At 39.5% G+C, this 26497-nt stretch overlaps 1 protein-coding gene across 2 annotated transcripts; it reads right to left on the bottom strand.

Moving 5' to 3' along the window:
- Positions 1-1143: 1143 nt before the first annotated feature.
- Positions 1144-15584, bottom strand: LOC116264481 (putative E3 ubiquitin-protein ligase LIN). 2 transcript variants are annotated; one of them, XM_031644747.2, is made up of 7 exons: positions 14202-15580; positions 13107-13224; positions 10852-11816; positions 8839-8983; positions 8499-8747; positions 1945-2254; positions 1144-1617 (listed from the first exon to the last, which is right to left on the bottom strand). In XM_031644747.2, the coding sequence occupies exons 1-7, from the start codon at positions 15494-15496 to the stop codon at positions 1466-1468; spliced, it is 3234 nt and encodes a 1077-aa protein (XP_031500607.1). In that variant the 5' UTR covers positions 15497-15580; the 3' UTR covers positions 1144-1465. The 2 variants fall into 2 exon arrangements, with proteins under 2 accessions (XP_031500607.1, XP_031500608.1); XM_031644748.2 differs by lacking the exons at positions 1144-1617; positions 1945-2254 and having other exon boundaries at positions 8525-8758; positions 14202-15584.
- Between the last annotated feature and the right edge of the window lie 10913 nt (positions 15585-26497).

Genomic DNA, 26497 nt, shown 5'->3' with positions numbered 1-26497 from the left:
ATCAATAAAAAAAAATGAAAATTTTAATAATCTACTTAACAATTTTTTCCGTGAAATGATCTCAAAATCATCAAGAATAATCAAAATAGAATGAACATGATGTCTAAATATCCAAGTGCATGTCAGTATATTAGGCATGCTTGCTCGTGTAACTTACTAGACCAAAAGCTGTGTCCTTGTGACAGGCTCAAAATCTCGGTATGAGATGTAGGTCTTCGGATCGAAACACGCGAGCAAATGGGAACATAGACATGCACTATTACATAAGCCTTGCAATTTTACATTGATTCGTATTTCCAGTCCAATGATGAAATTTTTTGCTTTATTTGAGGAATTAAATTTCCAAAACAAATAGAGAAACGGCCTTTTTTTTTTTGAGGAATTAAATAATTTTCTGTTCTAATTTTTACTTTCTCCTCCTTATCGATCAAACTTTTGTACAAAACAATGTCAAGCATACTTGTGCTCACGAGAAAGCTATAATGAAACCCGAAATTCTCATTAAATTTTATGAGTAGCCGCTATAAAAAATGGTGCAAATGGGAGCACGACAAGGTATCCTTAAATGAGAAAGCATATTTTGCACAAAATCTGATGATGAAAAATTGCCACTATATCAATTCCACATGGTAGCAGATTCGAACATCTGTATTCAAGCATTATAGTCACAAATCTAGTCATTTAGCAGAAATCCAAAGTTTGAATTCTACGTGCAGTTTGTGGAGCTTGCTGCAGATGGTGATGCAAATATTTCACGTTAAATATAATGTGGAAAATCAGATTTGGTCAATTCTCATACAACAAAAAAAAAAAAGAAAAAGAAAAAAAACCAGAACCATATCGTAAGTTCCTTAGTAGCGGAAATTTTTTCTCGTCATTTTCAAATCCTAGTATCAGCCTGTTCTGAATATCACAGTAATGACAACGCTGCTTCCAAAATCTTAACAACAAAGGTGATTTGAAATATGCTTCTGGACATACTGGATTCAGGGTTCCTTTCTAGGGATGGATAAAGTCGCCTTAAACAGAAACTATGCAAACTTGTATCTCCATCTATCAAAACGTTACTTCTGCAAGTAAATTAACATGATAAATATTCAATACAGGAAACACCAAGAAATTCCATCATTACTACACGAAAAATTGAATAACAAATACTTAATACACATTTTATTGTCACTCATAATTTACATTTTACCAAAAAGTTTAGCAGTAAATAAATTCATCTACACAAGGGAGGCAACCTCCAACGTGGCAGCAAAAATGTAATGAAACAAAAGAAATTGGAACAAGCAACACTGAAATACATGGAAGCCCAGTAGATAAAAGATCCATCAGGAACCAGTCGAAATTGGGAAAGGCCTGCCTTCCAAATTTTCCATAGCCAGATTTTCTGGAACATAACTTCCCCGGGTGATGTAGCACAGTTGAAGTGAAACTATGCTTCAAGCAATTAAATGATGATTCAAGGAGCTTTTTGTGAAAGAGCCTTATTTGTTGTGTAGATTGAGTCGTTTGTGGCAATTAAAAGGTCCCTAGCTGTCCATGTAACTTGAGTCAAACTCCTCAAGGAACCCACAATCTCAGCCTGATAGGCAGAAAGCATATGAAGACAATCTGTAGAGCAAAAATTCAAAATTAGCACGCATGTCCTTTATTATGGGATCGGAAATCTTGAGGAACTTTGAATTAAACCAGGGTAACTTGTTGTCACAATTAATCTATTTATTAAAAAGAGAAAAAATGGAAATATTCTTAGTACCAACTATGAGAAGAGTCCTGCTTACGTATTACAGGTTACTTGAAAGTAAGAAGTGAAAAGTGAGAAAAAAAAAAACTATTACGAACACAAAAGAGCATCAGATAAGTTTCTGAGAGGATACTTCTTAAGAAGATGAATCAATTTCAGTAACCTCATAAATAGGAAAGCTTAAGACCAAGTACCTGAATTCTTAGAGAAATTCAGAAGTGAAAACGTTGCCAACACCCTTTCTTCTACCGCCCTGTCAAACCTCAAGCTCTCAATCAAACCTTGTGCCAACACAGAACATGCCATCAACTGTAGCTCCACATACAGATGTTTGGCTAACGTGTGGCTGATCCATGCAATAGTAACTAGGCATGCACGAGCAAGAGAACGTGTCCCATGACGTAGAGGTAAAGAAAGAGCCTCGAGCAACCTCTTCTTACCATTCATAAGCAGCACATTTGCCACACAAATATGCCACTCGTCAATCAATTTCTCCTCTTCATCCTGATGCATTCATCAAAGGAGAACAGAGACAAAACCAAAGGAGGAAAAAGTTATCAATATCATTGAGATTATATGGAGAGGAGATTAGGAAACTTCAATATGAATGCAAGAAGTCATATTTTATCAAAGGTATAATACCTAATTGATCAAGCTGAAAAACTTATTGAAAGTACACTTTAAGCATGTATGCACATGTAGCTCAGTAGCTGAATATTAACAACCTCTGCAAGCTATGCCCTATGATGTGTATTTGGGCACAAATATTGTAAATACAAGAACATAAAAATGCAGAGAACCATGTGAACAGAAAATGGCAGCAATGGAATGACACACCCCAGGCTTTCTGTGTCAAGGTCAAACCTTAGAGAATTGAATCCCAGAAATCTATGAACAAACTTGTCTTCACTAGCAAAGTGGATGAATAGCCTGCATCTTATGGACTTTCCCTACATATTTCATTAACGTTGATAAGGCTATGCTCAGCTCACTCTATGGCTGGGGAGATTGAAAATCCGAAAGGCAGGAAGATAAAATGAATTAGGCTAAGTGAGAAATTTGCTATTTTAAGGTGTGCGCGTTGGGGAAGGGGGGTTGTATGTGTTGCATATATACATATGCACATATAAATGTACATGCATAAGGATATAATAATGCCATCCTACTGTATGGAGACATACACTCCATGATGTCCAGAAATGTAATATTTGCTTAGAAACGTTCTCCGAAAAATCTGACCACACATGTAGATTCTACATGGTCAAAATCAGGAATCAACGATTTAACATATGGTACATGATTTTTACATATAGACCCGATTTTATAGTCCAAAAACAAAGAACAGTAAATTTAAGCCTATCAAATCTGATGTATGTACCAAAAGTTACATAAACATACATTAAATCCTGGATCTTCGAACGTGCAGATGGTACTCACATGGTCAAATTCGCAGAAAACTGTACCTGGTGTGCTGAGATTAATTTCAGAGCCCGGGATGTCTTAGAGTTTATATTTTCAAATGCCAGGATTGAAGAGACCAATGCACAGAATAATTGTATCCTTCATGAACCCATGTTTATGCATCTGAGATAGTTGATATACCATCTGGCTTTCAGATGCCTTCAATAACCCAGTTCTGTCAAAATTGTTCTGAGATATGATGCAAAATACCAGTGCTATAAAATTCTTAGGATCAAGTTTAAAACTCAGCATGTCCATGAAAATGAAGTATGTACTTAAATTCTAGGCGCTCTCCTAAATGTACTTCCAGTTAAGGGAAATATTTAAAATTTCAATATTTACTGTATCTTGTTTCAGATTCATTATGTACCAGGAGGCACCATCACTGACAAACCTGCAAGATGTTCCCTTGGGGTGGGGGGTGGGGGGCAGGGGGAGAGGTGTGGAGAGTTCACAGTGAATTAAAAAGTGCCCAAAGCAACGTGCATAAAATTGTCTCATAGTCATGGAATTGGAAGAGCATTAATTTAGCCTAGCCATTCTAGCAGTGCAGGTGCAGGATATTTGAGTTCTAAAAGTGCAAGCGCATGGGATTTGGGTTCTAGATCTTGAATAATTCCAGTCTGGATTTGAGCACATATGTAGAGTGATTTTGTTAAAGAATGACTAACATTTTATTAGGTACAGATTTAACCATAAAGAAGTACAAATTTTTCAGATATTCACCCAACATGGCTCCGTGGTTTCCACTACCACAATGGTGTATGGACTTGACCTACAAATAAAGCAGACAAATATAAAAAAATACATATTCATCCACAAATTTCATTCTCTCTCTCTCTCTCTCACCCCCTAAAGGAGCTTCCTCTACTGTGTCAAGAGAGCTAGAATTGCTCCTTCTCTACCCCCCCTAGTTTTAGTTTAGTAATTAAAACTCTAAAAATGTATAAGCAGAACTACATAACATAATTATTTGTCTTCTTAATATGCTCAAATCTTGCTTTTCAAACATTATCATTTGTGTTGACTCAACACTGAACTTTCTATGTAAATCAAATCTTAGGTCCCAAAGGTAAGGCTTCACTCCAGGTAGCTTGACTAGGCACCTACTGGTCAATTCTTTCAGACAAGATATATGCCTAACTATTTAATAGATAGAACATCTCTGCTGAAGTTATTATTCTTCAATTAATTACTTTCAGTAAAAGTTACAGTAGATTGACAAAATCAGATCCCAAAAGTTAATTATGCTCAGTTTGCTACAAAACCTGAAAAACCCAAAACTAGTAATGAGTTTAGTAAAAATATCTGCAACTAGATCTTCAGATACCACATAATCTTTATAGATATATCTTGACTACACCAAGTTCTGTACATAACAATATGTGCCTCTCATGAAACACGTTATTATTTGCAATATCAGTAGCAGCTTTATTATCACATATCAATATATCATCAACATGGGAGATGGAATATTCACTTGTAGATTTGTCAATATTGACCTTAAGCATATCGTCTCACTAGCTATTTGAGACATACCCTATATTATGATTCAGCATTGGACCTGGCTATACTTGGAATCCTACCAGATCCCCATACATCAACATAGACAAGTTCAAACAGTCTGTGACTCAAACGACTTTAACTAGAGGAAAATGAACTTCTATGGTGTTTTCCCAATTGACATGTTTTACATTGGAAGGAAAGTAAAGGAGGAATTCGAGGAATAATTCTACAAAGTTTAGACAATGGAAGATGCCTGAGGCCTCAACCGATCCTCTTTCCTGTCAGAAAATCCTAAAGGATACAAGTAGGGCCAAATATCGCCCCTTCGTTAATGTGGCTTACAGACAATAAGTTTTGAGGAAATGAAGGAGCATGTAATACATTGGTCAACTGAAGAGTAGAATATATGGACACATTTCTTTGACTCACAATTACAGAGAAACTCCCATCAGCTAGAATAACATTACAATGCTCAGTAGTAGAAATTTGGCATAGAAAATTTGTGAGTTTCCACATAGATGTCTAGATGCTCCAGAATCTATAATCCATCTACTACCTTGGTGAGAGAAATTACAACGTGCAGAACAGGGAACATCAACATTAGGAGGAGCACTGGAACCAAATGGATGATGAGACAATGACTCATCATATTCAACTTGATTCAGAGTGATCTAATCAATGATGGATACACTAGAAAGTCTTTGCCTCTAGTTTCAAATTTTCAGCCTTAGGAACATTTGATTAGAGGATGAAGGAGGTCTACTATTCTTCTCCCAACACGTATCTTCATTATCTTCAACTTGGCCACAAAAGGTGCACTAAAGTTTACCTTTGCCTCTCTTCCTCTACCATGATTGCATCCTCAGGAATTCATAAAGGCACCACGTCCATGACTTAGAGGAGACCACAAAGGCTGATGTTTGTGTCTTACGTTGGGATTGAGGAAAAACAATTGCAAGTTGACTTAGACAATTATAAGCTTCAGCAAGGGTAGGCATATATGAACTAGTCAACATTTGAACCTTGGCAATAGAGTACTCGATAGATGGCCCCACAGTAAATTACCAACCACAGTTTGTTCCTAATGTGTTTTGTACATAGTGCAACATAGAGGTCGCATGAAGTCTCTCAAATAATGATTTTATGGAGGCACAATTATTGTGCTAATGTCGAATCTCCTCGTTATAACTAATATATCTCATGTTCAACTTGCAGAACATAACTCTCATTTGCCTCATGTGAGTAGGTGTCATGAAGATTATCGTCCATTTGTTTAGCTGAAATACAATAAATGAAACCATTGATAATATGAGCCTGCACACTGTTCATGATCCACGACATAACAACATCATTATCTTCTTGCCAAGTAGTACAATTTTCTGCCCTTTTTAAGTCAAATTTCAACAAAAATACACTTCTTTTGATGCCTCGAGACAATCATCATAAAGTTACGAGATCAGCATGCACAACTAGTGTCATCCAATTCGATTGAAGGCCCATAAAGAATGGGTTTGCATAAATTGTATATTCACTAAGAACCTCCCCTTTCTATTTACTGTCTTGAACACGTGAACCTGTCATCATTTTCACTGGAGAGATTCCAGACAAACTACCACCAGAACTGAATTCAACAAACATGTCAAAGCCAGTCAACTTGCCGAGGGCAATGAACAATTCAAAATTTAGAATAGTTAATTTGGATACCCAAACTCATGCAGACAATCAGATTTCAGAACAGGATCACTTGCAGCAACAACCATGACGAAGATGACCTCCTAAATGCAGGTTTCTACTAGCATACTCGACTGCCTCTAGCTAAAACAAGCAGCCATGGCTAAACAGTAAACATCAAACTGCCAAAAAGTAGATTGATAACCAACTATCTAGCATGCAGCTATTTGGAATAACCTGCATGCATGCTTAACCATTAGATCTTATTAACAATAATCAGGTTCTGCAAACAGTTTCCATCAACCAACCAATCTTCATGTTAGATCTAATTAACAATAATCAGATTCTTCAAAAATCTCCATCGAGCATATATTTGTTTGAAACTAAACATATCAGATGAGTTATAGCTCAGATGTTGTAGGATGTCCAGGTTTACACGCCAAAAAGGTAGCTGAAGGTATCAACCAGAAATACAAATACCAAAAACGTGGATTTCAGCAGCCATTCGTTCCATCCATTTAAGGCAGTGATATTTAAACTTTATTTACACATCCTTTTGAAACCCAGATATAGGATACGACAACAAATCTTCCTAGAATCAGGTCTTGAATTCAGCAAGGGAATAAATCTTTGACTTCAGCAGCAGTAAAACAGATTCATCCTGGTGAACATCAGATGGATGAAGGTCTGATTTGACTGTCAACGTTGTTGGCCAGCAGAGATTAGGAACAAGGTGGCAGTAGGCACACATAATCTCACATTTGAATACCATATTGAAGTTCATATTGAGAGAGAAAGAACGAGAAAAGGGGGAGAGAGAGAGAGATTGTCATTATTTTCTCCAGCCCTATTCCCATCATAAATAGTGATTGGGATTGCAGAGGAGTCCATTATCTTTGAGAAAGAAATAAAGGGAGACTTAAGAATACAAAAAAAAAAAATTACAAACAAAACCGTTATAAATTATATTTCTTTCAACAATTTTCTTATCACTTCATGCCCTCCAATGAGAAATACTATTAAGGAATTGTATGCCATCAAAATGTGAAAATATCCACCTGTTCTCAGATCAACATTGCACCTATTTCATTTTTTGCTCAAGATGAGCCCCTTTTTGGTATATTTGCTACATGTGGCAATGTCACAGCTATTGGCCCGAGAACTTCTCATTATCCACTTACAAACTAGTTATCCAGAAATAGTTAGATTTCTAGATACACAGCCATATCAATAACATCTGGGGTTTGGACTCCTTCCTTTCAGAACATCAGAAATCAGAATGTGTCTTCACAACTCACATAACCTATCTAAAACGGCTCTAATGCCATAACTACTTTTACTACAAGTGACCCTGAACTCAAAGTAGCATTTAGCATGAGAACATTTAAAACTAGACAGCATTCGAAAATGCTAAAGCTATGGCACAAAAAGCAACCTATGTACTTGGCTGGATGATTAATCACAGTGAAAAGGAGCACAAATGTACCATTGCAATGACACAAGTCAAGACTTACTCAGGGTAGAACATGATTGAGAAGACAAGAAACCTATTTATGACTTTTTCACCTATGGAGGCCTATGATGAGTGTACAAGATAGTAGTTAAAAGACTGTTTTGACCAACTGGCCATTACTCATATGCAGAACCACAGATGAGAATTCAGGTGAAACTTAAACCTGTAAAAAATCAGAAGGAATGACAATTCTCAAACAATAACAAAAGATCAGAGTTTTTTGGCATATTTTATACGTTTACATGGTAGAGACATAATTATCATGCTCATCATTGAGCTACAATGATTTCAATTTAGGAAGAAGCTACTGCAGAAATTCATCTCCTTCCAGTTTTATGCAAAACTGAGCAGATGACAATAAATACTGAAAAGTTTTCATCAACTGCTGAAGAGTGTTAAAGAAAAACGAGAGTAAGCATGGGGAACTTCAAATCTCCACGTCTTGCAAGACCTTTCAAGAGGATAAACAAGTAAAATCAAGATTGACAACAATGATAGTAATTTCCAATGAATAATTTTCAGGATGTCCATACTCATCAAATTTTTGATATGCAATGTATGTTCAGTGATGAACTAAAATTTTCAGGCAAAAAATACCTGATGTGCAGCATCCATGACAGCAACCTTGTCATCAAACATGTTTGAACAAATGTCATCCATGCCAGCCTGCTCTAGCAGCCAGACTTCAATTGATGTTTCTCCTGAGTAAGAAAAACGTCCTCCCAAGAGCAGAAGTGCCTTGGCAGATTGCTCTTGGACCTTCACATCATACGAAGTGAAGTCCAAGAATGATATAATAGCATCAATTGCTTCTGCTCGATATATGCTGTGCCCAAGAGAATCACCCTGCAAGATAACTGCCATTCCATATAGGGACTATAGAGGTTCTGAAATAGCTCTTCTGAATTTCAATAATGAGCTTATGAAGAAAATGTACCAGAAGATCAAGTTGCAAGAGGACAACAGCAATTAAGGGCCGCTGCTCTATGGGCGCATGTTGGAGGTAGACCAGTAGGACATGCATTGTGTTTACTGAACCTTCATTTTTCAGTCCATCGAGGAACTTGTTGATCTGACTTCTCCTGACAGATGTACAGGCAAGAAAGATCAATTCACTGCCTTATTGTCCTGTTAAACAGCAAAGTTTGCAGTAACCTAGATATTCACAAGGATCTATGACATTCCTACAACAATGTCCAAGAGACTTTGGACCCAAAATAGTGAAACGTCTTCTTTATCTATGAACTAGCATGAACAAGCAATTTACAGAACCATATAGAAAGACAAGTACTATGCTCATAATGAGAACAATAATCCGTCAATGCATGTTCTTGAGTCCATTCCAGTTTAGCTCATGTAAACAGGAAAAAGAAAATACAGTCAAATTTTCATCAAAGAGGAATTGGAGAAAGATAAATAAACAATTTGTATGAGTTCAAAAATGGAAGAAGGAAAGTATTGGCCTTTTCATTCTTTGATTGTGTACAATATGTGAGAGACCCAAACACGTCAATATACTTATTAACACAATGATGGTCTGACAAAATTGCCAGAGCGAACAGGAATTATCATCATATGCACTGTAAAGTTCATTCAGCATGCAATGAAAATTGTGAATACCTACATCAGATGAAGACTTTTCCCATAAGAACAAGTGGCTATTTTTGTATATCATAAAAAATGTCTATTAGGGTTTATTTTGGTTATCATAAACCTGACTCCTGCATGTAACAACATTCTTCCTCTAAAGGAAGAATAATGTCCCATTACTTCAGAGAAATGTCCTACAGTTACACCTCCACAGGAACGCATACATTGAGAAGTGCAACTTACAAACTACAGATATTAGACCTAAAATTATTAGGCTGTGTGGGAAGTAGACATTAAAGATAGCAGAATGTGCACAAATTGAGAATGAGGATACACAAATTTGGAAGCATTTTATGTAGAAGGATACTCTTTACTACCGATTGAGACTCTCCCTAAATCAACCTGAACAGTCAAGCAGCATTCTTCATGATACAGAAACAAAAAGCAAAGTGGACCACATTCCCCCATTTGCTTTTTCCTATGATTTTCTGAAACTTGCAACAAAGCTTGGTTGAGTTAAGTAAACAACTCGGAGAATGAGCAAGGAGACAAATACAATTAGGGAAACTGGCACTCCTTATTCCAGAGAAACTAAAGAACGATTTGTGACAGTCTGATGGATTTTAGAACTTAAGTCTCATAGACATGATTTTGCTTAGGATAAAAGAAAAGCACAATTTTCTAAGGAAGCAAAAGCTTTGTGACTGAGATGGAGATCAATTGTCCTCTTTCCTTATTTGAGATTGAAGAATGTCACACATGGCACTTTGTGAAAGGGAAATTGGAAGTTTGAGAATTTTCCCATGGATCTAGGCCTTTGACCATACCATAAACAAATGAATATTTCTTGTCATCTTTTACATGCCTGGATCTCAGTTTTAAAACTTTAAAATTCAGGAAAGAAATGGTTTGACATTCATTCATAATGAGAGCCACATTGAGACAAGTGGGCCTTGCAGCGGTTCATCTAATGCATTTTGTCAAGTTCAACCTGAAGGAGACACCTCTGCACATGCTCTTGTTCTGTTTATAGTTTGTCAACTTCTTCGTCTTTTATATTCAAACAAACAACAGAAAGAGGACACATGAACATGAATACTCATACTCATCACATTTTATTATTCTGCATATAATATACCAACTTGTTCTTGTTTTATTTTTAAGTAGAGGAGAATATGTAAAAATAAACAATCTGATGAAATGCAAAATGATATAAAATTATGATATGCTTGTGCTTTTCCAGTATACTTGCTTGTTTGTCCTGATGTGGTTATCCAAAGATAAATACTTGCTCTGCCGATATTCAAGAAGTAGAACAGCAAGATAAATACATATAAGTCCTAAGACGAGACAGGCATACCCGTTTAAGCATAACAGCTCTATCAGCAATGATAAGGCAGATGAGCTAGATTTGCCTTCATTGCTCAGCAAAAGCTCAAGAATAAAAGACTTCTTTATGTTTTCAGCCAAGTAATGCCTGCAGTCTCCATCACCTTGGATGCAAGAGTTTAAAAGACCTGTAGCGCTTTTCCTTTCACGGGAATCACCCACTTCAAGTGTTCGGATCAGTAACTCAAGGCCTCCAAGGGAAACCACTTGTTTGGCATTCTCTACATTTTTATCAATGTCAAAACCAGTAAGAATTTGTTCTAACAGGTAAAGAGCTGCTACTCGAGGGCTACATTTAACGGTGAACAGGCTTTGTATTCTATCACCATCCTGTAAAACCCTAAGGATCAATTCCACCAACTCATGAGATAACATCTGCCTTGCCCTGGGCTTCAACAGATAAAGCAACACACCAGCTTTTAGAAAGAGAGCATCATTCCTCAGCAATCTGACAAAAATTTCCAGCTGCGGATCTGCATTGAGTATTATTTGCCTGTTGACTTTGTTCCTCACTACTAATTCAGCTAGGATTGACATAGACAGTTCCAAAATCTCATCATCTTTTGATGAAGAAATCACTTCTAAGATCCCTTCAACAACTGCAGCTTTTGATAGAGATAACTCTACCATTGGATCACCTTGTGAATCCAACCAGGCCTTGGCAATCAGACGTACAGCAATTTCACAATCGCTAAGATTATCGGAAGTATAGAGTACCTTAATGGGTCTAGAAAGATCGTTGCCTGAAATACCAAGATTAAGTTCCCCAAAATCATTACTTTTCTCAGTGTGATTGCAGATAGCAGATCCCGTTTCTGGTTGCCTATGACACGAAAACAAATGAAAATATTCTGATGCCAAAAGCTCAGATGTCAAATCCAGTCTTGCGTTTGCCCATTTGCGAGTCGAGGACTGTTCTCGATTTCCCAGTGCACTCTGCCTTGGAAAGAACTAACAATGTTAGCAACATTGGAAAGAAATATAAATATCTGAGAACAAAATTGTCAATTTGAAGTTAAGAAATACAAAACCGATCATCTCAAATACAAGCAAATAAATGCCTAGTGGACAGCGTCAAAATATAATAGACGAGAACAGGGAAGATGACTACAAGAAGAGAAAAACATAAGTTTAGATAATCCACACAGAGAGAGACGACAACTGCAGCAGTTTCGGGTTAATTAACTCGAGGAATCTATTGGCAAAACAAGTTTTATGGCCTTTCAAGTTCAATTTATGTTTGAAAACTTGGATCTATTTGTAAATCAAGTTTTATGGCCTTCTCGTTTTCGGCTGTTGGTACTTTGCATGGACAGAAAACGATCCTGTGGCAAAGCATGACAAACGACGCCTCACCTCCATTACAATTTACATTACGGGAGAAACTCAGCTAAGCATGCTAGAAGCCTAGAATCATAACTAGAACACAATACAACTCAGACCTTTCTTTCTGAGATACCACAGGCCCACGAGCAAATCCAACGATAAAGTTTATAGCGTCGATCATGGTCACAGATATCTCAATATTTTGAAAATATCCCCACATTGTTGCCGTTTTGAAGCGGGCCCATAATATCGGCAAAATATTCCGAGAGGAAAAAAAACTTACTTGTTTCTCTATATTTTTACACGAAAGAACAAAAAACCTTTGTGGTATAGCTTTTTTCTTTTGTTCTTTATAATTTTTTTCAACTTCCAAGATTTCCCACTACTTCCCAAGAAAATCCAAATTGCGAAAACTGTATTTATGATTACGGTATCGACTAAATGCACAAATCTTGAACGGATGGAGTAGAAATTAGCAACCAATCAGTTTACAACCACTTTTCCTATAAAGTAGCAGACCAAAAAGCTAAGGAATAACACGAAAACTGATTACTACCACTTGTGCATGCAATCTCCCTGAATTTCCATACTCTTTCCGCTGTTTTCCTAACTCCAGCCCGACAGCATGTGACTTATAGGGACGGTGTGATTTATATTATTGCCCTACTTACCAGAACGTCAGCTGCGACATGGTTTTTCTCGTTAATTAAAAAAGCAGAGCTGAAAATACATTGAGTTTTCTAGGCTAAGAAAAACGTTACTTTTTTAAACATGCTAGTACACTACAAACGCTAAACGCATCTATACTGATCACAGCGGGAAGGCAAGGTATATATATATATATATATATGTGTGTGTGTGTGTGTGTGTATAGAGAGAGAGAGAGAGAGAGCCGCTTACATTACTGGATGCAGCTCTCAACAGACGTTTACCAGGGGGCTCTTCATGGTTTCGAGGAAGGCGATCTCCATTTCCATCCCACTCCACTTCACATGCAGGACTGAACACAGTCTGATACCTAAAGCAGAGGAGGTCGATTATTACCATATGCAACGGTTAGCTGGTTTGCTAGTGGACATGGCTTTCTGTTGGCAACCAAGAGCGGACCATGACTGAGGCTCCATGCTTGCACGAAAAAGGGCCGGAGGCAAGTCAAGTGTCACCGTGTGACTTTTTTGGATTTGCCAATCTCGATTTAGGTTCCGAAAGCAAGCCAGCGCGCATGCCTTTCAACGGTGAATAATTAAATGAGCTGCACATCGATTGCCACGCTTTCGGCCTCCTTAAGCGGTAAAACAGGCACCTTTGAGAATATTTTGGATATGGCACTCGATAAAACGACAAGGGCAGGTTTAAAGTTCGAAAACAGCATTGGAATTGGGTACCAGACCGTGTTATTGTTAAACGAAAAGTTGAACTCCACTGACTTATTCTATCTGTAAGATGCTGGTCGCTTATTCGAGGGAAAATAAGATTCAACGTGTTGGGTCCACCACAATCCCGAGTTTAACATCTCGAGCTGGCCAACTTTATCGGCCTTGCTTGGGGTCTATATTGAACATTCAAACTTGTCCAGAAAACCCGCGAAAACCAGGTTTAGTAGCGATAAAACCAAACCCACTTTATCCCCGTCTACGTTAAAACCACCCCTAATCATGAGTCAAATGATAAGCACCATGTGGTCCGTGTCCCACCCTCCCTTAAGCGAATCCCATTTCCCTCGAAAAGACAAAAGCAACCAAGAGTTCGCATAACATCGGAGTGACTTCGGTGCTTAGGGACTAGGGAAACTACCCTTCGCTTTCCCCCAAAGGGACTGCAGAGCGAAAACCGGAAAATATTCGAAGGCCACAACAATCGGAAATTCAAAGAATTATACGCAAGACTGCATCACGACCGGCATCATGCTCATTGTGTGACAAGCTAAGACTGTAATTACGTGTTCCGAGTGCTCTTGAACGTGACTGAGTCAGACTGTGTGAAAGAGGAACTTACAGACTCTTTCGGATCAATGGCTGAGCGTTGCTGAGCTTGGGCCTGGAGGGGACAGAGATGGACGGGAAGTCGGCGCTCCGAACACCGTTCTTGACCCAGTCCTTGTAGTAGGTGGCGAACTCGAGCGTGCCCATGTCCATCTGCTCGTTGTAGAGCCCACCCAACACCCTAACCCTCCTTGAGTGCACGTGGTTGCCCTCCGACAGGGAACCCAGCTCCTGGTTGTACCACACCTTAAGGTGCAGCAGGTGCGGCAGGAAGAGGTAGTCCCAAAGCTCCGGAAGCAACGCCGTGCGAGCCATGAACGGCGAGTCGCAGAATACCTGCAGCAGATGCTTCGCTGAAGCACGGTCATCCCGGGCGAGCTTGTACGCCACAGAGAGGTATAGCTCCGCGCAGGCTCCAAGCCGCGAATTGGGTATCCCCGATGTCTCGAGGTGCCGCTTCTTTGATGACGCGAGACCGGAGACGGCGCCGAGCGATCGGACCGGGCCGCGCAGCGATTCAGCTGCGGCGGCATCGGCTCGGTTCTTCGCCGAGCGCTCCACGGCCTCTACTCCCGAACGGAAGCTCGACAGAACCTTCGCGTCCTCCGGCCGCCTCGCTGAACTTCCCCATGTCTCCAAATCGGGATCAAGATCCAAGCACGCGCAGCACCTATCCCTAATTGAGACTCTGAACCGCTCGTCCTTGATGAATTTTCCGGCGAACCCGCTCAGGATGGAGACGACCGCTTGGAAATCGTCGTCCACCGTGACAGGACCGCAGCCTGCCGACCCCGCCGTCGTCACGGGGGCGGCTGCGTTGCCGTTCCGGCACACGCGAGCGGAGATCCTCGACTCGGCGTCTGAGAGGACCGGTTTTCGTACCGACCGCCGGGGTGTCGACAGTTCAGACGGTATCCGGCGATGAGATCCCTGAGACAACAATTTGCTCTCTCCACAGATCTGGATCGGGAACCCGGAGTCCCTGGCGTCCCTCGCGCTCCTCGTCTCGGACGCCGGTGTCCCAGCGCTGCTCCCCCGAGTCGGGAACCCCGACCCCGACTCTGATCTGCGCAGGGATCTCGTCCTCCCCTTTGTGGTGGTGTCCCGGCAGAGCTGGATGCCAAAGGCGGAGTCTGCCCCCGAATTCCGCGACTTCCTGGCCGACCGTAGAGGCGGTCGCCACTCCGACGGCCCCGCGGGGTCGGGTCCCGCCGGCGACTGTACAGAACGGCGTGGCGTGGAACGCTCAGTCGGGGGGCGTCGCCGGAACCCTTCTTGGGCGAGAAGCTCCTCGAGGGAGAGCGGCATTTTCCGGCCTGGTGGTCGCCGGAGACAGCGAAGCAAAACCTTGGAACCGTGAGCTCCATTGGTCCAGTGGGGAAGGAGTGAAGATAAATGAGAGAGAGGGAGCGAAAGACAAATATGAAAAACGACGATGGCCGTACTGTTGTTAAACTCAAAGCAAATTACATAAGTACCCTTCGATTGGAGATTCTCATTTTCGAAACGGAAAACTGAAACGCCCATGTGTCGTCTCGAATCGTTTCCCGATTTCTGTTCCGCAAAGTATAGCTATACACTCGGATCTTATGCACAAAATATGAAGAATGTTTGTTTACTTGCTTTGGATTGCTTCAAGAATGCTTGTTTAGTTGCTTTGGATTGCTTTAGGACGCATAGCATACCTTAATTGTTCGTGCTGTGCTGGTTGTATTATTAGTTTGATTCTTGTGGGTACTCTCCTAAACCTTGTGGAAAAAAGTGTTGTATATTATTGGCTAGCTTGACATATCGGCTCCAAATTCACCAAGTTGACTTAGAATCATCCTCTCACTAAACAACGAGTCAAGACCCAAGCGAGTCAACACCAAAACTCAAACGACTCGGCCAAAAATCCCACCTGTCAGAGATTGGTTCACTGGGCTCGTTTGCAGTCTCCAATTTTCAGTTGGAGAAGTGGAGCACCACTCCAGGTGATGGGGGACCTTACCATGTTGTCTTAATTCTATCGATTGCCCGTAGCAACAGAACCACAAAGGTTAAGAGGATCACTTAAATTTTTTCACTAACAAAGACAAGGAGTTTTCAACTTAATTTGTACGCTGGACCTGCCTTGAAGGAAACATAACACTTTTATGATCTTTTGTCATGTCCTAGCTTTAGGAGGAAATACATGTGCATGTAGTCTTTATATCTTGTCTGATTTTCGTTCACAGAACACATGGTGTACTTCGTATCATTTTGAAAATCTTTGATTTGACCGTGATAAAACTTTTTTGAAAAATATTGTTTAACCCCAGCAAAATTTTTAAAATTCAGTTCGCCGCCTTTCCCCTCCCTTCTAGCTTGGGCACTGGGTGTGGGCATCATGTGCTGCGCAAAGCCACCATTCCATCCCAATCAAGCGACTTCTTAGAGGTTTTGCAACATTTTGCCCTTTTTAAACTTTTTCCAACATCAAATTTGGTATTGTCCTCCATTATATTTTTTTTTAATACCTAATTTCCAAAGCACCTAAGTGCAGATATGAAAGAGCTCTAGTTAGTTATTTCGATTGAGTTAAACATAGTGAATTAAATAAGATAAGAAAAAGTGAGATATAACGCTTACCAACTCTACTCAACCCAAACTAAATGATCCATAAACTTCCATATTTACATATATATTTTTATATATAACTCCGTCCTGACAATCTAATCTAAAAAATACAAAAAAAAAATTGTTCATCTCTCTCTCTATACATTTATTTCTACTATTGAATATTACCAAAAAAAAAAAACTGATGAAATTGTGAGGTTGCACCTAACAATTGATAGTATCCAACCTCCCTATATATAGAGATAAACCACATTTTCAATTCTAGCAACTTTAGTAATCCTAGTAAGTGAGTTCACTTTTATTTATATATGCTGAATGTTCAATAGACAAATATTTAACGAACACGAACAGAGAGATAATGAAGTTGTTAGGTTATAAATCCATATATATTTCTCATGCACGTAGTTGATGACACGGAATCCCTCAATCTAAAAACTCTAGTTCACTTATGACAAAATAAGTTTTGTGAGAACAACACTATAAAAAAGTTCATTTTCCAAAATGGCAGTTTAGGAAGTCGATGTAAATTTGTCTACCACAAATTAGGTTATATCTATATTTTCACCAATCCTTCTTAAGTTGTTTGATGCACCCACCTTTTGAAGATCAGAACAGAGTTGGTAGTGATGCAAGTCACTTTGAACTAACCTTTTAAAGGACATTCTTATGGAATTTACTGGCAATGAAGCTCCATATCCATACAACTCTATATTTTCAACGCTTTTCCCACAAGCATCATATAGATACAATGTTGACCCCTAGCCTTTGAAATCTGCTATCAGTAAAGATGTGCCCTTCACATCCTATATATAAAGTCTATAGGAACTAACTGTGTGGCAACAGTAACATTCAATAACATTTTTATTACTGCCCCATACCTGTCTCAAAAAAAGGACATTGTAACAAGTGTTTTATGAATCTTTTATATTTTTTTAAGCAGATTCATAAAAGAATAACAGGATGTTATTGTTGTCAAACGACTCAATAAAGCTCGAGGGAATCCATTTTTCATCCATAATCCTTCTCTCCATCATAGTTCATTTTTGTTTGATCCTTATGAGCAGAATTGACATTGCAGTTCAGTCACATGCTTACTTTTAAGGATGGGCGATGGGCTGGGTACCCGAGCTGGCTATTTGGCATTTGGGCGGCTCAATAAAAAAACCTTGATACGCCTGGCTGGCCTGAGTCGGCTATTGGGGGTTTGATCTGGCTCAATGTATGTATTTGAAACTCATCTATCCACACACATACACACATATATATATATATATATATCGACATGATGCTGACATACAAACTTCTGGTGCATTATCAATGGCTTTCTTAAAAACTCTTCATGTGTTTCTGACAGCTCTTTTAAAAACACCTCATACAACGTCGAGTGTTTATGAGAAATTAAAAAAAATGAAATATTAAGGGTTTCAAATAATCAACTTGACATGAATTAGATATCTGATGATAGGTATGAAGTTGACGGTCGAGTCGGACCCGATAAGTAAGCTGGCCAGGCTTAGGCTGTCAGTAAGAGCTTTGGGGCAGCTCGAGCGTACTTTGTCGAGAGCTTTGGGCCAGTCCGAAATGGTCAACCATTTTTTAGGATTCGATCCAACTTCCGAGTTCCGAGTCTACAGCTAGCAAGAGGCGATCCAGCAGAGCTGGGCGGAAGGCAGGCTGAACTCGCTCGGGAATTATTTAAAAGGTATAGGGGTAGTACAGGCAAACCGAAGGTTTCGTTCGTTGGCGTGTTATTTGTCTTGTACCGGAAAAGACCAAATGACCCTAATTTATTATTAAAACCACGAGAGCGCCACTGTGAGTGTGAGGTCCCAGCTTGGGTGACAAATCTACCCCCACGACAACGACCTTCACATCTTCCCCCGTGAATTCCTCGTCGGTATCGCCAACTAAGGGGCAAATCTGTCATTTTACAAATTATTTTTGGGTTTTTAAGTTTGCAAATGTTCCGTTGTTATTTAGGAGTTCATTTGGGCTTTATCCGGATTTTGATCCATATATACATCCATATGAGAGGAGGAAGATGGGATATTGTCAGTGAACCAACAGTGTGTGTTCCATATGAAAATATTTTTAAACGATCACGCATCAGAGGCCAAGATGATGGATGTTTGGTTATAAAAGATTCTCATATATTAATTACATGAAGGATTTTTCATGATTAATTGTAGTATGGACTTAAAAAATTTTCTTTGTAGGGGCCGAATTATAATTTCATAATATTAACAAAACTGCAATATAATTTTTTAAAAATTTTTTATGTGCTAATCTAAAATTTTTGGAACCTATTTTTCTTGATAATCTGAAGTGGGGCCATAGCCCCATGTTGTCAACTATTATTACCTTCTAAACAAATAAAAATAAGAAGAGCCTCATCGCTTTATGAGTTCATATATATCTTTAATCTTTTGCTTTTTTGTTTTTAAGTGAAATTTTGTTTGTTGCCTGCAAAAACGTGAAAAAATTATTCCATCAATCGTCACGAGATTATGGGTGAAAGTGTTGAAACCCTTTAAATATTTGGTCATCATGGTTGCTGCATAGATACATGAACCATTCACATTATTTCAAATATTTAAGATCCCCATGTTTAATTTTACATGAGGAAAGAAGACAGGTAAGAGATATGCATGGAAATCTCTTCCCATTATTTTAGGGGTTGTTTAGTTCCCATTGATCTAAAATACTCAGATTTCAGATCAGACATTTCCCCTTTAATCTTAAATCTAATCTTTTCTCAATACAAAAAGATAAAATAAATATTTCGAGTGTGGATCTTAGGTCTTATATAGGATTCTTAGTTTGGTAACCATTGATTTTATTGTGGATCTTTTATCACATCGGTACAGATATACCACATCAAATCCATAGATTTTAAATTTGAAATAATCAAACGGCCCTTCATTGTTTCCAATCTCTTTAAATTGTGGTAGAATGTGCGCATTGTGGTAGACTAGGACGATCTCTCTCTCTCTCTCTCTGAGAGAGAGAAAGAAGTAGAGAGAGAGAAAAAAAAAGTTAGAGCCGAACATGTCCGTGGACATATTGTGACTGTTTTATAAATCTATTTTAAAGATTAGAACAAATACATAAACACTTAGTTTTAATGTTTTTATGAATATATTTTAGTCTTTAGGACTACCAAACTAGTTGGGTCAGTGCAACTCTCAAAGATACAAGTAAAACAAGAGGAAGCGACTCGAGTGTCTTATGGAGATATTTTAGAGAGTCGAGGGCAAAGAGTTGGCGAGGGAAGGGAGAGAACGAAATTCCCAACTTGGCTATGGAACGTTTTGGAAGGTGTGATTCCGACATACCTCATTCAATAATGGTGGCAGGGCCTCACGCAGCCCACAGTACAGTGGAAGGCGGTCGCCGGTTCCAGGAACCAAATAAAGGATCGGGATCCAGGATCCATGATCCAGAACAAGCCTTTCAGCTTGGAGCGGGACCCACCTTGGGGTGGGGGGGAGAGAGAATTCTAATTAATGGGTCTGACCGGAGGCATGGTATCGGACGCAAGTGCAACTTGACAATACTCAAAAATATTCACCCACCAACCAAGTGGGCCTGCCAGGCTCAGATGAGGCTGGCCGAGCTCAGTCACAGTTGGAAGTGATGAGGTTTGCCGCTCCATTCCTATGTTTGAAACTCTTTTTTTTTTTTTTTTCTTGAACTATAAAATAACGATACATAATAAAGCAGGTGAGTAAAAATACAACATTAATTATCAACAATTTTTTTCACATGTTGAAAATAAAAGGTGTTATGATTTGTAAAAATATTTTAAAAAGTGAAAGTTTTGTAGCAGCCTGGTAAAGAGTGACTTGTGAATGGCAAATGAGTTGGGATGAAAGTTACAAGAAATGGCCATAAGGTCGATGCTGAGTGGAGTACACTCAGCAGCAGCGAGGGGGACCTCTACGAACTTACTAATGTGCCGTTAGCATCAGCCATCAAGGGCGCAAGTGCACGAGAGGAAAAGGAAGAAATTAATAATGCGAAAAACGACAAGGAGGACGTCACCATAATTTTGCCAGCACTTGAATCTTTTTCATCAGATAAATTGATTGAAGGAACTGACTTCATGAAGGTCCAATGATACGCGGGAGGTGGAGTCTAAGGCTGCTTTAGATATAGTACACCCTTTAATTGAAGTGTTCCCCATGCAACCGTTTACAATGTAGAAAAGCAGTACCAATGGAAATCAAACTGTGGATGCATCATAACTGCGACAACCAAGCCGACCAGCTTTGCTATGCTCCAATAGTTAGAGAGAAAGCTTTAGTTATAGACTTTATTTAGGGTTCAATACCGAGGTAGTCTGGTAAAGGTCTTCTAATTACCATAGCTTGTTTGTCTGGAAAATAAAAGGTTGAAATACATTGAGGTGATTTTCTCATGTCCTTATCTTCCCCTAAGATACCCAAATCCAGATCCAAGAGAGGTTGGAAATACAGTTATAGGACTGAAGTGTTAGATCTGGATACATAATCCCGTGATCCGGTCTCCATCAGTCCACTTATAGCGTAATTTGGCACTAGTTTGAAATCCCAACCAGGGACGCTAGTACATTTGATTGCTTCAGATTTGAGACCTACAGGTCTGACGCGGATCTAAATGTGACATCCTTTGCTGATATGAATGATAATTAGATCCATGGTTTATTAAACAAGAGATCTTAATTCAAACTAAGGTACATACTTGAATTAAATCTTTTTTTTTTTTAACCCTATTGTATTCAGAGATGGGTCTTATTTAAGATCAAAGGGAGAGAAGTTTGATCTTAAATCCTGAAAATTTAAAGAACTCTGGAAATTACCAAGATGAAAATAAATAATATTGTTCTATAAATCGTCATAAGACGCAGCATGATCAAAATAAGAGTGGAACGGGATTGAATGTTGGAGACCAAAACTAGATCAAAATTACGATGGGATCTGAGTTTTCACATGCAGCAAGACCTAAATGTTAGTTTAATTTAGATGGTAAGACGGACCACGGACTCAAACATAGATGCATAAATCATAATTACATGCCAAAACAAGATCAGATTGTCAATTGTATTGCATCTTATTTTCCATTGATACCGAATGTTGCCAATCATATGAACGGTTCAGATCTGTAATTGGATACACGACCCAACAGTTGACACCACAAATGCCAAATCCCCTCTGCATGGTTAACGGGATCCGGATTAAGTGGTGTCAAGCATTGTTTGAAACTACAAGACCCGAGTGCTCAGTAGTCAGCACCAGCCAGCCCAGTTGCAGGTCGGGTCCACAAAGAGAAAATAACAGATGAGTTTGCTGTGGTCCATCAAATTGCCGAATCTGGGACCAGATCCAGATAAACATCGATCCAGGTAATGGATGAGTCAACCGAATATGATTCTGTCCCTGACCAGGTCCAGATGTTCCATGTGTATGTCCAGGTCTCCAGGTGGACCACTCGGGCCGAGAACTGACCCACTCGCAGTCAGGCTCATCAAAACGGAGCCCACATCTCTAGGATATGGGTCCGGGGCCAGTCACTGACATGTCAGTTTCTGAACCAATTGTCAGACCTAATCTCCTATTAGCTAACCCGTGGTCCAGATCCACACCCAACTGTACATCAGGGAACCACTTCGGTACAGTCAGTAGGAGCGTACTTTCGGTTCTGGGGCATCTTGCACGGAACAGTAGTGCAGATCCCTCCTTGCTTTTAGCGCTACGAGGACTTCTTTCTGGGTCGGATCATGTCATCATCAGGTTTATCTGGATCCAGTTTGGTTATGCCCACGCTCCGAACTAATACCCCAAGTCCGGTTTTGATCCCCAATCAGGTCAAAATCTGAATGTCGTCCACCCTTGATAGAATACGAGCTCGTTTTAAGTTTCCAAAACTCATTAAAAATTTGGCTTTTACAAAACTATTTTTTAAAATGTGCCTTTTAACAAAACCTTAAACAAAGGCTTTTTCTTTTCAAATAGTTTTTCAAGTGAGTATGAGAAGTATTTCATCACACTTTTTTTTTTTATAAAAAAAAACAAAGCTTTCACCCAACCTTTCATTACTAATCTTTTGTATACCTGGGTGTTCCTAACCGTCCACTCAGTTTGGTAGATCTTCGGTATGGTAATAAATACAAGAGTAAAAATTTCATACAGTTGATCTTTTGCACCCGCTTTAAGTTCTGATGGCTAATCGATACTTGGGGTAAACAGCTTCTGCTGCTTATGTTTAGCGCCACTTTATTCTCCTACATAGGTAATGAGACTTGATCTTCTTACTGCCTCATCTTTCTAAGCTACATGACTTGCTTTTAATGCCTTGGAGTCAACATTGGAGCAAAAAAAAATTTATGAAGGAGGCACTCACCTTAATGGCTTTCGTGCCTATGGAACATTGGTATGAGTATGGTGTAGACACCACATTTGGTTGGAATCAAAACTAGCCTCTTCTTAATAAAAAATTTGAGTAACTGGTGTTGGTTGGCATGGACAATGGTCTACCCTACACATACCTCAGCTATTGCTTGGAGTACCACTTGGTGGTTTCAACATGTACATTGATGAACTTTTTTATAGCACAAAATGTTGATGCCTTGAACATTTATAATGGAGACTGACCATCTACCACCCTTGAAGACCTTATCTAACTAGTTAATTGATTATGACATTTTTTTATATTTAAATTTTAAATTGAGAAGTTGGAAATTAATTTATGTAAGCAGAATGGAAAATTAGAAAACATGTGCAGGCAAGGATGCTTTTTGGAAAAGGTATGCTGATTTTCCGTTTTTATAGAAATCAGTCAGTTCTGAAAAATGTCATTGGTAGACTGAAAGAAATAATTAACCAAACGAACCCGCACTGGGTGCTGCACCTCAGCCGGCGATGCACGAACACCGTGTTTGTCGGGTCCTGGATCCAAATCCATACTCTCTCAAAACAAAGCGAACACTTGGCGAGCGACGTTTCTATAAGTGCGGTAATTCTCTCCACATTTGAATTTCAAATCAGGTTTGCCTACTGAATAATGCAGGCGAAGGGGATCCGGCGAACAGCCTGGCAGATTCCAGTTTTTTAGAGTGTCTCCTAATTAAAGGATATTTTAAGCCTTAACTTGTTCAAAGAAATTATAGTACATTCTACACGGCAGGCAACTATGATGTAGAGAGAAAAGGTGTTCCTTCTTTTGGTAGAGTCCAGGATCATGACCAATTGGAATCAACTTAGGCACCAATTAAACCAAAACTTGGATCTGAATCACATGTACGAATTATAACCTGGCCTTAGATAAAATAAGGCTCCTAGTTATTGTTGTTAAATCTGTTTCTTTGATCTGGTCGCCTCCCCCTCGCTGGCGGTGGCCCCTCAGAAGGTCGCCCCTCGTCGGCAGATGCCCTGCCGGCCAAGGCAGGCAGTGGGATGCCATTGCCGAATAAGGAAGGCCATAACCTCTTGAGAAGGGGGCAACTTATGAGAATCAAACTAGACAGAGGCGGAGCTAGATTTTTTTTATTAGGGCAGCTAAATTAAAGTTTTTAAATTTTGACAAGGGCCAAAATATCATTTTTTAAAAATTTTATATATGACAATTGAAATTTTCTAAAATTTATATATAATTTATTTATTTATTTTGAGTAGAGCCCTTGGCCCCTATTAGATCCCCCTTTGCTCTGCCCCTGCTAAAGGTAGAGGAGCCAAGAGCCCATTGAGTTGAAGAAATTGAAACCCCATTCACCATTTGGCCCGGATATAGACCAATGAGTTTGAGATGAGTTCTGGTCGTGAGAGTTGAACTATTAGATAGTGTAAACTGAAATTGTCATCAATGTGGTTAAGAGCTGTGATAAATTATCATAATGACCTATATTCCTTGACGTGGATAGTCCAACAATGCTCCCTTTAACTTGAATGTCACACATGCCACCATTTATAACATAAAAAAGTAGCACTCTAAGTCTAAAAACTCACTCATCAACTTAAGTGTCACGCATGCCACCAAGGTCCGCTTGCAGTGTAGAGGAGTAGCACTCCTAGGAATCAAACTAAGAACGCGTCATTTGTGTGTACGCCTGCTAAATGAAGAGAGGGAGAGAGAGAGAGAGATCAATTGTATTGTTTCACATGAAGCCAAAACCCTACACATAGAGGGTCCACTAATCACATGAACACTTTGGATGTACTCCCATACAAGTACCAATATAATGACAATAGGTGGGGGGCCCCTCTGTAATCGCTTGGCTTACACAAAGAACTTTTGTCATGTGGGACTGATGAGGCATATTTTGGGATTTTACACGCTCAACGCCACTGGGGAAAGAGCAAGCGCCATTATCCGTGTGGGCCCAGTGCCCCTTTCCCTCCCCCATAAGTGGTTTTTCCAATAACTCGAACATCTTGAGATCCATACATCAGCATAGTTGGCTGACTCGCAGAGTTGGCTCGGGAATCACCCGATTCAGCTCAGATCACTAGAAAACCACTGGCCCACCCTCGATTGGGTCCGAGTCGTTCTGACTTGGCCTATTCAAGTTATTTTAAAATTCAACCAGTCGACAAGCCAAGGTCATCTGCTTATCTGAGAGAGGCTCAACCCCAAAAGAGCGACCCACCAATCAGAAAACCGCTGACGGTTAATGGGTGCAAACGGTCGAGGGTCGGGATCACCAAATCCGTGGGGGGCCCCACCCTTTAACCAACAAATCTCTGCATTATCAAAATTGGAGGTTAGCAGTAGGTTGGCTCCGTCGGTTCCGGCAGCCAGATTAATGGAACCACGAAAGCTGAATTTGATAAAAACCTGACTTAATTTCTAACCGCCGGCGGGTTGGCACCTTATGGGAAAGCTTATTTCCCCTTCGAGGGAAGTCTTCATCAGGCCGCCTGACCGGCTTCAGCCTTGTCGTATGGATGTGTATGCAGATGAAAACCGAGATACACAGCTAGATAGGGATCATAATAAATCCGTTTCAGATATGATGTCCACTCCAATTGCTTCAAATTTAAAAATCAAGTATGGCAAAGGTTTAACAACCTATTCAGAAAACAGATCCGAATTTGATTTTAAGAAATGGCTGCGTGATCGGACCTATATTCACATTTAAATAAATCCTTTAGGATATGAGATCCTTGGTTTTCAAGTGCAACCCCTTCCCCCTCCATCTGATTTCAAATCCATTAAGTGTGGAGTTGAAGCTAAAATCCACAGTCTTCTTCGTACAACTGTATATTTCAGCTATCATGGAGTTGAGATTCCCTAGGATCTGAGGTCCGTGATTTTCAAGTCCAAATCCCTCCCCCCTCCATCTGTTTTCAATCCATGTATTTTGCATTAAAAGTGTGGATTTGAAATCCACGTTCGGGGTAGATGCTGAAATCCACAGTTTTCGTATATTTTAGGTATCATGGAGTTGAGGTTCCCTCGGATCTGAGATCCGTGGGGAACCAAATGCAACCTTATCGAATTCAAATTCAAATTAAATAAAATTTTCTATTCCAACGTCCAAATTTTGAAAGTTGGCTCTTAATCTATCGCAACATGTCCACATTCAGTTTAAAAATCAGATTAGGATTTATACCTGAATTTAAAAATCAGATTCAGATTTAGACTTTCCTTCTTTCGTATTTGAATTCAAACCCGAATCTGAATGAGTGAATATCCAAAAAGCTAGACATATCCAATTTGATCCCCAGTGGACAT

The sequence above is a fragment of the Nymphaea colorata genome, chromosome 11 (genome assembly GCF_008831285.2).
Source record: "Nymphaea colorata isolate Beijing-Zhang1983 chromosome 11, ASM883128v2, whole genome shotgun sequence".
In the NCBI taxonomy this organism is placed as follows: Eukaryota; Viridiplantae; Streptophyta; class Magnoliopsida; order Nymphaeales; family Nymphaeaceae; genus Nymphaea; species Nymphaea colorata.
This window is presented reverse-complemented; position numbering and strand designations above follow the sequence as displayed.

Excerpts from the sequence above, each read along its gene's own strand:
- LOC116264481 (XM_031644747.2), bottom strand. The coding sequence starts at position 15,496 with ATGCCGCTCTCCCTCGAGGAGCTTCTCGCCCAAGAAGGGTTCCGGCGA. Across the intron at positions 13,225-14,201 it reads CCATTGATCCGAAAGAGTCT|GTATCAGACTGTGTTCAGTC; the intron begins GTAAGTTCCTCT and ends CCTCTGCTTTAG. Across the intron at positions 1,618-1,944 it reads GAATTTCTCTAAGAATTCAG|ATTGTCTTCATATGCTTTCT; the intron begins GTACTTGGTCTT and ends TTTGCTCTACAG.